General features: G+C 39.3%; 1 protein-coding gene across 1 annotated transcript in view; it reads right to left on the bottom strand.

Annotated features, from left to right (window-relative positions):
• The window catches only part of KIF26A (kinesin family member 26A), a gene marked incomplete at its 5' end in the record, with an annotated part of 36,632 nt that overhangs the window by 2,046 nt on the left and 21,989 nt on the right, over positions 1-12,597 (bottom strand). The window contains 4 exons of the mRNA XM_029286154.1: positions 1,820-1,970; positions 2,893-2,913; positions 3,395-3,585; positions 8,667-11,976. Of these exons, the coding sequence (XP_029141987.1) occupies positions 1,820-1,970; positions 2,893-2,913; positions 3,395-3,585; positions 8,667-11,976 (3,673 nt within the window). The remainder of the gene's footprint in view (positions 1-1,819; positions 1,971-2,892; positions 2,914-3,394; positions 3,586-8,666; positions 11,977-12,597) is intronic.

Raw genomic sequence — 12,597 nt, 5'->3', positions numbered from 1 at the left:
CTTCCCTGCCTGGTCCCCGAGTATGAAGAATGGAAGGAAGGAAGGCAGAGTCAGCACAGGGTGACCTAACTACTCAGGAGGAGGGTGCCTTGCCCCTCCTCATGAGTTTGACCTGAAGAGTAACATTTAAGGAGACACCATGAGGAGGGGCTTTTGCCAGGAACAAGTGTTTCTTTTCAGATTACACTCCCTTGGCTTTGCCTGCTTTTGCCTTGTTTTAAGAACTGCTTTTGCCTGCATCAAAGACTGCTTTTTGCTTTGCTTCAAGAACTGCTTTTGCTCTGTGAGTCAAAGACTGTTTTTGCCTTGCTGAGAGGACTGTTCTTGGCTTGCCCTAGCCCTGAAGGGGCTGCCTTGCCTTGGACCCTGTCTTGTTTTGAGAAGTGCTTTTTGCCTTTTGGTTTGAACTGTGCCCTTGTTTGTGAATTGCATTTGTCTTTTGTTTCACTGTGCCCCTTTTGGAAAACTGCTCCTTGCCTTGGACCTTTGCCTGGCTCTGAGAACTTCCCTGGCTTTCTGCCAAGACTTTTGCCTTGTGGACTTGCCAGGTAATTAAGGGCTGTTGTTTGGGGGACTGGGGTTGGAGCCTGACTGGTCAGTGGAGGGTCATTTCTTAACTCTTTCCAGGAGCAATAAAGAACTCTCTGGAGGCCTACCTCGTCTTACCTATCTGAGTCATAACAGAAGCCTTTATCACCTCCCAATTGGATTATTGCAACATAATTTATATGTGCCGGTTATCACTTTTAAACTCTATATGCCATGGGTTTCTGCAATTATGCTCTGAGTGTCTTTAGTAAAACAGTGTTGCCTGGTGGAACCCCAGCAGCAAATATTCTCTGTCATGGTGTCTGCTTATGGAATAGCCTCCTCCAGGAGATACTGATGGCCTTGACCCTTCAGAAAACCACTGAAGGCCTGGCATGGATCTGGGGTATTAATGGAGCCAGCATGGTACTATTGCAGGATGCAAGTCTTATTTGAGGGTCAATGTTTTTAGTATCGCCTGTTCACCGCCCTGAGTCCCGCAAGGGAGATAGGGCGGTATATAAATTTAATAAATAAATAAATAAATAAATAAATGTTATTTTAAATGCTTTTTTATATTGTGGTTTTAATTTTTGTTCACTATCCAGAGTTCTTTCTGGTAAATGGCTGGCTATATGACATACATACATACATACATACATACATACATACATACATACATACATACATATCTTCCCTTAACCTTGAATGAGTTGATCACTAGTCTCCCTTTTCCACAAACCTGATTGAATTGCAGCATAAAATTGAGATGTGATTTTTATCCATAGTGGGCCTGCTCACAGTGTTAACAATTTAATTTTACTACTCAAGTAATGGAAAGAGGAAATAATCAGAGGGCTTTTGATGGTACACTAAACATAGACTTGTCAATAAAAAATGTTTTACCTGAATCAAATAGTGATATTTTTGTTAACCTCTTTAACTTTTTGGTTTTTTAATTTTATCTTTTAAATTTTCTTGAATTCAAATCTAAAATAAATACATTAATAAATATAATTCATTTAAATGTTTTAATTTAGTTTTTGTTAACTTTGTTCTGCCACCATATTTTAAAAGAGCTCCATATTTTAAAAATGAATTAACATAAAGCTAGGACAGAAGGAATACAAGGACGAATTATGAAAAGAGATCAAGGCAGTTAATATCTATCCCTAAAGCTCTTCAACAATTCTGGATCAAAACACTGCATTAAAATATTTAGGTTGTACCATTCTTCATAATTTTGTGTCAAATCAGACATTTTAGCTATTAGCACTAAATAAATACTTACATTCTCCTTTCCACTTGCTTGGATCCAACATCAGCCTGCATTTTGTTTCTTCCAACTCCTCTTTCAATAACTCATGCTTTGCTTTCATTTCCCTAATCCTTTGGTGGCGTCTCTCTAGGATTTTCAGTTTCGTATTAAAATATATCAAGCCCTTTAGGGGACAAAAATTATTCATCTGTAACTCGTTGTTGGTCATCTGCTTGCTTTTCCCAATTTCCCAGAAGTCTACAGTCCACACCATTCAATTTCAACTACCGATATGCAGCCTCAACAAGCAATATTAAACATTAGCTGAGGTTTCTCCCACCCTATCTTGGCTGAAAGTGAACTTTCATGGATGCTAATTTAATAAAGGCAACCTTCTACAAGTACTTAGGGCATTTATTCCCATTCTGAGTTAATGTGCTCCTTTACAATACTCATAAATTACAACCATATGTACAGAAATTATTTTCCCCCCTGTAAAATGAGGAAATATAATTCCATTAGAAAAAAATAAAATTTCAAAATCTCAACTCTATATGCAGGTGGGATGCTTAATCATTCCCCATCTGGTTTACTCCATAACCCATGCTCCAGTTGTCTTATTTCATTTTCATCATAGTTTGAAAGTGGATTGGTAAAGGGCTTGCAGAGTAAAAGTAGAGGAGAGAAAACAAAGTCTCCACTCCTATTTTATTTGTCTGATGTTTAAGCTCTCAGGACAACGAAAATAAACTATATGTAAAGCTAAAATAATGGTGCTAATAAAATTCAAATATATTCAAAATTTTAAAAAGCAGCAAAACACAATTTACAATAATGGATACTAAAACAACAGAAACAATGTATAATAAAAGATTTAAGATTAATTGTGGAGTTATCAATTAACATAAAAATGCATTCATGTAGCCTTTGGGTGAGAAGTTATTTTACAAACTCCCCAACTCACTTAGGATTCCTTCCATTGGCCTGAGGGTTCTGCATTGAAACCATCCCCAATTGTGTGTACAATACAACTAATTGGAAATTTTATGTTTACCACAGAATAACTAGCTCTGAAGAGATAAGTAAGATGGAAATACATGACTTACCTTTTCAACATCCTGGAAAGGCTGTTGTAAATGAAATAAAAAGCAGTTATTTTAAACAGGTAGCAGACTAATGATTGTAATTCCTGTTACCTATCAGAATTAACTGGATTGTTTTGCCAATTACAAATAAATTAAACTCACAGCATCTTGAACTTAACAGAATACTAAATGATGTGTTGTGCCATTTACATAAAGAGTTAATGACCCTTTAGTGAAAGGAGACCCATAAAGTTTCATCAGGAAGGCAATTATTATAAAGCCTACTCATAATGTATTAATTGATATTCTCCACTCATTCCATCAACAACATTAAACACAATTAATGGTAGACCAAATTATTTTCAATGGGCAAGATTGAAAATAATAATATTTAAATATGAACTATTTAAAAATGGCTTATGATGTTGATTTAATTACTAACTGTTCTTCCACTTGTGTGCTAGGTTTTAAGCAATAATTGTGAAATTTATATTGTCCACTTTGTTGTAAAATGTATCCTGACCTCACTTTCCTCTTGTCGATGTCGCTGTAATCGTTCCACATCATCAATCTCATAAACTTTTATTTCAAATGACTCTTTCAAAGTCCCCGGTAAAGGGGGAAGATCAACCCACTGGCCAGCAACATTCTGTTTTCTGCTCAGAGATGTAGAATCAGGCAGAGGAGCTGGAATCAGTCGACGGCGCTGGAAACCTAAAAAAAAAAAAGGTGTCTTCATATCTCTGTCTCCTAAAAAATCCATCAACATTCTAAGCCAGACAATACTTATAATACTTATATGTAGCTACAGACATTTTGCTATAATAATAATTACATTGTGTGTCTAGTGAAATTCTGTCACAGGGCAGTATAATCAAGAAGCATAATTGTAGCTGAGACTAAACAGTTCTCACTGGAATTTTATGCCTATGAATATCAGTTGACCCAAACACTTTTCTTTTCTCTCCTTAATTTTGTGATGCCTTAACATACAAAGTTCTATGAGTTTCCATATCAAAATGATTGACAATCTAAGTAAACCAATAGGATTGTGACATCATAATAAGCTAAATGATGTGGTTGTAAAGCAAAAAAGTCAGCCATAAAGCAAAAAATCATGTGACCAAACTGACTTACAACTGCAGTCCTGATTGCCATTATTAAAGGACTATTCAGGTTGTTAAGCAAAGATCTCACCCAACCATGATTTCCAATTTCCAACTGGTTTCCCCATTGTGTTTGCTTGTGGGAAGCTGGCAGGGAAGGTAAGCAATCATGATCATATGACTGCAAGGAAACTGCAATAGCCAATACTCTGAGACTCTATCTAGACCACTACATTCAACCTTTAACTGAATGGTCATAAATCAAGGTCTATGTATAGTCCATATGGCTCACAAAACAACAAATCCAAACACTAATATTCAACTGTACTAGGTTCTGGCCTCACTCTACTCCAGCACTTTTTGGAAGAGCCAGATCTTCAAGACCTTTGAAAAAGCTAACAGAATGAGGGCTTGCCAGATCTCAATGGGAAGAGTTCCACAGGGTCAGAGCTGCTACAGAAAAGATGTGCTTTCTAGGTGCTATTTAAGGCAAGAGACCTAGAGCATATACACATCCTATTAAGACTGGTGAAAGTGACAGATATACTCCAGAAGAGGCAGTGCCACAAATAACCTGGCTCAATGCCATCCAGAGTTTTAAATGTGATAACAAGCACCTTGAATTGCAGAAAAAAACTGAAAGCCATTACAGATCGTGCAGCTGTGATAAAATATGGGCAAACCATAGAATGCCCACAATTGCATATACTGCTATATTCTGGGCCTCTTAAAATTCCTGGATGGTCCCCAAGAGCAGGCCAATATAGAGGACATTGCAGTAACCCAACCGGGAAGTACCAGAGCATGAGTGACTGAGCAAGGCCTCCTGGTCCAGGAAAGAGCACACAAGACAAATATGCATGAAGGCCTCCATGGCCATGGCTGTTACTTGCTCCTTCAGCAGGAACTGTGAGCTTAGGAGAACCCAAAGTTCCATGCAAGCTCCATTTGGGAGAGTGCCTCCCTGGCCAGAGTCAAAGATGACATCTCACCAGAACCAGGAGACTAAAAATTCAGAGCCACTCCATCTTGCTACGGTTGAGTCAGAGTTATCTCCTCCCCATCTGAATCCTTGCAGCCTCCAGGCCAACACCAGGACAGCACTGCTTGGTTGGCCAGAGGTAGAGATGTCTAGATGGATATGTTGATGATACCACAACTCATGCCACTAGATGACCTCTGCCAGAGCCCTCATGTAGATATAGCAAAAGAAGGCAAGAGATTGAAAACCTGACGCTCCCCATATTGCAGGGTGCTGGAACTCAATCTCTCCCTGCCACCAACACCAATTAAAAGAAGCCACAAAGGAAGGGGAATGACCACTATAAATAGCCCACTTCCAGAGCTAGTCCAGAAGACAACCAGAAGGTTAGTGTGTTAAACAGATCTAGTAGGGCTAGGATAGATGCATCACCCCCCCAACCCAAGGCCTCATCCATAAGCATGACCAATGCTGTCTCAAAGCTAAGCCTTGAGTGAAAATGAGCCAAATGCATTTAATTAAGGGCCATCTGAAGCTGAGCACCTACAATTCATAAACAACCTCCCCTAAAAAGAAAAGTTAGAGACTGTACAGTTAGGTCCAAGGATGACTCTTAAGAAGGGGATATACCATTGCCTCCCTCAAGGCAGGTGGCACCACTCCACCCACAATGAATTATTAATCACCACTTTGAGCCAACCACATGCCATATCTGACATGGCTTATCCAACTTGGAGGGACACAGATCTAGAACACATCTGCCAGAATTTACAGCCCTGTCCACTTTCTTGGGAGTGATCAGCTTAAACTCATCTGAACAACAAGCTAAGCTTCTTGGGCAAATTGAGAAATTGGATGAATTCAGTAATCAAGTTAAGTTCATTGCATAAACACAATTTTGAGTCTTTATAACACTCTTTAGTATTCTTTAGTGATCACTCATTGGTGACCGTTCAAAGTTTTGACTTCTCTGAACAAGATGATGTACAGCCAATTTTCAAATTTCAGCATCCCCATGGTCACATGATTGCAGTTCAGGCATTACTTGGCATCAGCATGCAATTATGACTGTCACAGGGTCCTATGGTCACGTGATTGCCATTTGCAACCTTCACTGTTGCCTTCTGATAAGCAAAGCAACTGAGAAGTCAGCAGGAAGTCACAAGATGCAGTCACATGACAACATGCTTAACAACTGTGCACAGGTCACTGAACAATTGAAGCCAGAACTGCTGTCATAAATCAGCAGAGTCATGATTTTTTGCTTTATGACCATTTATCCAATGATTTATCCTAAGGCTATGCTAACTTCAAATAAATATACATATTTACTGTATATACAATTGTACTAATTTACCTGGAATTAGGCCCAACTGAATTCAGACTTACTTTTCAATAGGAATATACAATTAGTTTTCTTTCTTCCAAAATCTAGAACATTTGACTAAATTGGGAGTGGCAAAGCACTAAACACTCCAAAAGGTAAACTGTAATTTATCAGCAGAGGACTATTCCAATTGAGAAAAGAACTGTTTGTCATTTTAAAAAGAAATGCCTTATAAAGCATTTCCTGGGGCAAAACCAAATACAAATCCATCAGCCATAATACCTTCTCAATATGTGGGCAACTTTACACAGCTGTTAATATTGATTTGCAGACTTGGGAGACTTGGGAAGCTGATGTGCTATGAAAAGAGAACAGCAGCTGCAAAGGCTGAAATGGACCTATTTAAAGCAATAGGTCACACAGTAAAATAAACTGGTTACAACTAGGAAGTACAACCTAATCACATATTTGTACTGTATGTGCATGCATCCTAGACCTGCGAGGAAATGGTACACAAATATCATCTATGGCTTTTAAATTGGGACTGCATCCCTAATAGATAAGTAGTCACAGCAATGCATTTTAACATTCTCCTACCATGGATGGTAGATTTCAAACTTACATTTAAAAAGTGGTATTTTCCCTCTGACATTTGTGACAATAGTTTAACAATATTCACAGGGTTCTTTGTTTGATATAGTTATTTCTTCCAGGATTAATGCAACATCCTTTAGGGTAAAGAGATGTCACATTGGCAAATGGATATTCCATGCCATCTTGATGGAGAATTCTATGCAGTGCTAAGCCTGAGACTTCAGTAGGTTGGGAAAATTTTAAAAGGTCTAGCTGCTGAAGAAAAGTCTAGCTGCTGAACAAAACAAAACCTCTGGGAAATCCACTCTTACCTAGGTCTTGCCTAAAGAAGGGAAGCTAAGCTACTCTATGGACACTGTGGACCAGCAACTATGGACTAAATTATCCCCAGTAGTTAGTACTGTCAGCTGTTTCACTCCTTTCCTCCTAGCACTTTCTTTTCTCAAGTGTTTTTTTTCTCCAGTGTGGCATAAGCACCATCAAACTAGAAAAATCCATTTTTCAAAAGTTGAACATAATAGTAAACTCTTCAGTGAAAAGAAGTTTTTCTTTGTTATGCTGTTGAATCTCCAATTTATTTCTAATTTCAGTTGATCCTTAGGTTTGTAGATTATTAGTTCCATTAATCCAGGGGTGTCAAACTGCCAGCCCGCGGGCTGGTTTCATCATACCGAAGCCGCGCCCACCGCATTGCCGGCAATGCAAAAAGAGTTGTGATATGTTGTGACACGTCATGTGATGTGGCGAGTTTGACACCCGTGCATTAATCAGACATTTTAGTGCACTATTTCCAAATTCCTATATTTTCATTTGGGGACCTACCAATCAAAGATTTGTATGAATATCTGCTAGAATTATACAACACCACTTTCAAATGAACATATCTTTTCAAAACCTGGGTGAGACTCTTTTTGCCAACTGCTATCATGGGGTAACCCATGATAGCAGTTGGCTCAGTTGAGCTAAATATAGATTGGAAACAAAGTCACCCATGCCACATTCAACACATCCATTCACAATCCTTTTTATTTCCATACATCAACATGCCTTTATTCATACCCATCACCGCCCAAGCATTGTGTCTGTGTGTGTATAAACACATACAAAGACACACACATCTGTCCATCCTGCTTCATACTCTGTTCATTTGCAGCTATTCAGAGGATCTAACATCAGGTAACAGAATATTTATGGACAAGATGGGAGCTGCTATAACAGTGGACAATATCTATTTTAAACTAACTGCCTGCTCTTTTTCATGGATGCTTCCCCAAAAGTGTTAGAATAAAGAATTACATGGGATAGGCTGAGAAATTGGATTTTTTTAAATCTCTTCTTCAAGAAAACATAAGCTGCCCTTGAAAACGTCAACCTCTCCCATGTAATTTGTATGAAACAGAATAAAATCTGCTAGCATCCCCATGGAGCAGCAGTCACACCTGTCCCATAATAAAGCAACTGGTTCCACATAGCCATTACTAGTTAACATGTATTTAGGGAGTTCAGTGCCAGAATTTATTAATCAAAAATGTAGTATTGAGGAGCTGCCTCTTTCATTAAGCCATGAAGATTGATCATTTGCCTCTTAGGCTAAAGCTCAGGTGCTACTTACAAATTAAAAATCTGTCAGGTCTGAACATGCTTTCAGTTTCAAGGACTACTATGATGGCATTTTCTCAGATACCTTACTTGCTAATAGGTAAGCTTAAGGCTTTGACAGATCTGCTACAGACACAAATCAATAGAAATTCTTATACCAATTTTTTTGTAGTTATTGTGTTTTTACCTGCTGATCTTTTCTTTGGGGATTTCAAACTTCTCATGCGACTTGGTGAAGACATCCCACTTTCGCTCATAGAATCATGTGCTGAAGAAGCACTGCCAGTGGCTTCGCTGTCACGGATCATGCTTTCATAGCCACTGCTGCCACCACTATGATAAAAAAGAGCTGTCCTACCCATTGCAGGTGGTAGTTCCCCACTCAAGACACTGCTGTTATCACTCCCATGTCCACTGCTGTAGCGCTGAGGTCTTCTTGGCGCAGTTATCTTACTGTATGGAGATGGAAGCACCTGGATCTGTGACTTCTCATCACTTAGATTAATTCCACTGTCATTGCCACTATCAGAATCTGTAGAACCCCGGAAATGGCTCGTCTTGCCTGAGCTTCCTGACGCTAGCTCATTAACACGGCTATTGGCTGCCCTAATGGCCTGCTTAGTTCCCATAATTGTTCCTCGGCCAGGTTTATTGTTTGTACCTTGTGAAGACTTTGGAGTTGTTTTCCCACTCAAAGGAATGCTAGAGTTCTTCCCAGAGGACTGAGCCAATGACTTCACAGAGGAGCTCAGCGATTTAGATCCACTGGCTGAAAGGCTACGACTCTTATTCCCACTAACCACAGTTTTCTGGCTGGTAGCACTTTTCATCTGACTATTTTTGCAAGATACAGACATGGCACACAATGGAGGAGCGGTCAGGCCAGAAGTATCAGGAGGAACTCCCAGTCTTGGGACTAGTCGGCCATTTCTGCCATTGCTAAGGCTGCCACCACCATTTTCCTTATTCAGACTAGTTTTTGCTCCCACAGATATCAAGCTATCACATCTTTCAAGGGATGTGTGGCTCCCATAACGATGGACAGCTTCACTTTTTGATGCCTTGGCCTTTAAACTTGAAGTTGCTTTTGGCAAGGAATGGTCTCCTCTGAGGTTATATTTGTTACTGGCACTTTCAGCAGTACATAACCCAGTTCTTAGTCGTGAATCAATCTCATCCTCATGTTTTACTGCAGCAGCCCTATTAGCTTCTAATCCTACATCTTTGGCCCCTCCATTTTTTTGCTCAAGGCTGGACTTACGAACAGGAGGTGCTGGAGGTATTATGCCATTTGGCCTGGGTAACATACTCATCTTTTGCTGTGTATTCTTCTTTTTCAGGCTCCCAATGGCAAAAGCAGCTTCAGAATTCCCTCTGTGCATACTTTCTGTAAAAGCACCACTGCTATGTGACACAGGAACTACTCCCAATGTGGTGGCACCTCTTTTAAGCTGTGGAATTTTAGGGAAAGCTTCAGATTTTTTAGCAACTCCACTAGAAGACTTGCAGCTCATTTCACAACCATCTACCACCCTTTGTGAACAGGCAAGTAATGTCTGGGATTTTAAAGCCTTAGTTGTGTTACCAAATTGTTGGGTAGATCTTGGTGACTGTTTATGAGTACTAAATGCCTGAGAATTTGATGGTAACAGATCTGTGGTATTGGCTTCCAGATGATCATCTGTGCGAATCAACCAGGGATCTTCAAACATCACATGTGGCTTTTGCAATTCTTTATCACAGAGAGTATTATTATGAGTCAGAGATGAGGTAGCTTTTGTTCTTCGGGGAAGACTGGAGTGTATAGTTTCAATCACTGGAGTGTTTTGAGAATTAGAAAGCTTAACTTTTGTGGTCTGATCAGTGATGCAAAGAGTACTTCCAATCTGACACACTTTGGTTAAGTCATAGTTTTGAAGGCTTCTGTTGACTCCTGAGGCTGTTTTGCTTGAATTCATGCTCTCACTCTCCAATTCTGAAAAGTAAAAGCCACTATCATTCAAGGTAGTTTTCAAGGGAACAGAGATATTAGGAGAACCCAAAGTTAAAGGTTCGTCGGACTTGTTACAGCCATAAGAGGGTTGCATAAGAAAACCATCACTGGAATGGACTCCATCACTTCCAATTGTACAGATACTGACTTCACTTAGCCATGAGCTGATCGAAGAACATCTGCTGCTACTAGTGAAGGGTTCTTCAGAAAAGGGTACAACAATATCAATGTTGACACCTGTTGTACTCGCCTGAGAGGTATAAGCATCAAACTCATCATTTATACTGCTGATGATACTAACTGGCCTAGAACCAGAGGCAAGAGCCTGAAGAGAACAGTCACTATTAAAGCTGATGATGCTAGAAGGTCTTCCATTGTCCACAATACCACTGATAGATAATTCCTCAACCACTGTAAAGACAAGTTCATCTTCACCATTGAGTTCCACAGGCTTCTGCAAAGTCACTGTTGTTGTCAGTATATCCCTGTCAAAGCACGCGCCTCGGAAAGATGATCGAAATCTATGTACTTCAATACCATCTGCCTGCTGTTCCGTGTCATTAGTTAGGGTGTTATGTTCAGTTTCACTAGTCACTTGTTTACTCATTCCTACAGGTGGGGTCCTGATGGAATTGTTGTGATCCACATTTAGATATGCTTGTTTGCTTGTCACTAGATATTCCTGCTGCTGAGGTGGTGGAGGAGCAGGGCTGGGCAATGGTTTCCTCATATATGAAGTTTTTTCTTTCACAACCATTTCATCATCAGCTTGACTTGATTCATGAGTCTTAAGAGAATTATTTGTTGATAATTGACAGGAATCAGCCACTACTTCATTATCCCCATTGAAATCTACTCTCTTGCTTTCAGGTTTTGACTGCAATTTGGCATGTTCTGTTTTTAAAGGAGATACCTTCTTTTCAGGGCAAGTGACGTTGTGCTGGAAATAAATGTTATGTCCCTTTTTTGGAGTTCCTATTTCTTGTGAAAATGTTTTCTTAAAGCCTCCAAGAGGAGAAGATGGTTTGGATTTAGACTGCCCATTTTCTGTAGACATGGGTACTGTACTATTGGAAGCTACAGCAGTAATCTCTCCACCAGGAAACTTGACAGGTTCTTCACTTCCATCGATACATTCCAATCTTTCCTGCAATTCTGCAAAGGTGTTACACTTAAAGTGATCTTTGTCAGAGCTTTTTGGAAGACCACAATTGTCTTTGCTTCTTTTTTTGTTCAAAGAAGGGATTATGGGAACAAACTCTGGAGGGCCTTCATTATCTGTCAGCTCTCTGTCTGACAAAGCAGTACCATTGGAACCTACATAGATAACAGTGTCACAGGACTGCTCACTGCTTGAGGAATAATCATGTTCACTAGAAAGATTCAATACAGGAATGTCAGGATCAAGAGCTATAGTCCTTGGATGAAATGGTCTTAGATGAGGAGGTCTTCGTACATGGCCTTCTTCACATGAACTTTCTCCTCCAGATGAGCTGGATGCATACTGCTGATTGTAAAAACATAACACAGAAGGATTTTTAATATTAAATGTATTCACAAGAGGACAAATTAGGAGTCACTTTTTTCATTTCTTACAGAATAATGTTTGGTATCTATTGGAATCATTCCAATAAAAGGCACTTATGATACATTTTTAATGATAACTTGCAGTTTTCAAAAGGCAAAAAAGAATGATGTGGCAATTAAGTGGCACAATCACCATGAAGGAACGTTGATTGAATGGCCAAGTATACAGTATTTTGCATTGGGTGATAGGTTTTCATACAGCATGTTTGCTTTAATGCTTACAGAATCTTGGTTTGAGCCCACATTTCACAATATGACTGTGTTGTCATATGATCAGTGATATCTGAAGCCTAATTACATCTGGTCGATATGCAATTCATTCCAGCAATGAGACACTATGAATAGGTTCAGACTACAGGAAGGCCTCATTTACCAATCACAACTGGAACCAGGATCACTAAGCAATGCAGTCATAAAGTGAAATGTCATGTGACTTATGATATTGACTTTGGTAAATACTTCAGGCAAATATTATCTCTAATACATCCCGAGGTCAAAAGCTAGCAAGACAAATTAACAGTAAAGGAATACTACAATA

The sequence above is a fragment of the Protobothrops mucrosquamatus genome, unplaced genomic scaffold (assembly GCF_001527695.2).
Source record: "Protobothrops mucrosquamatus isolate PMUCROS unplaced genomic scaffold, P.Mucros_1.0 scaffold2988, whole genome shotgun sequence".
In the NCBI taxonomy this organism is placed as follows: domain Eukaryota; kingdom Metazoa; phylum Chordata; class Lepidosauria; order Squamata; family Viperidae; genus Protobothrops; species Protobothrops mucrosquamatus.
The sequence above is the reverse complement of the archived record's forward strand: the minus strand, read 5'-3'. Positions and strand labels throughout refer to the sequence as shown.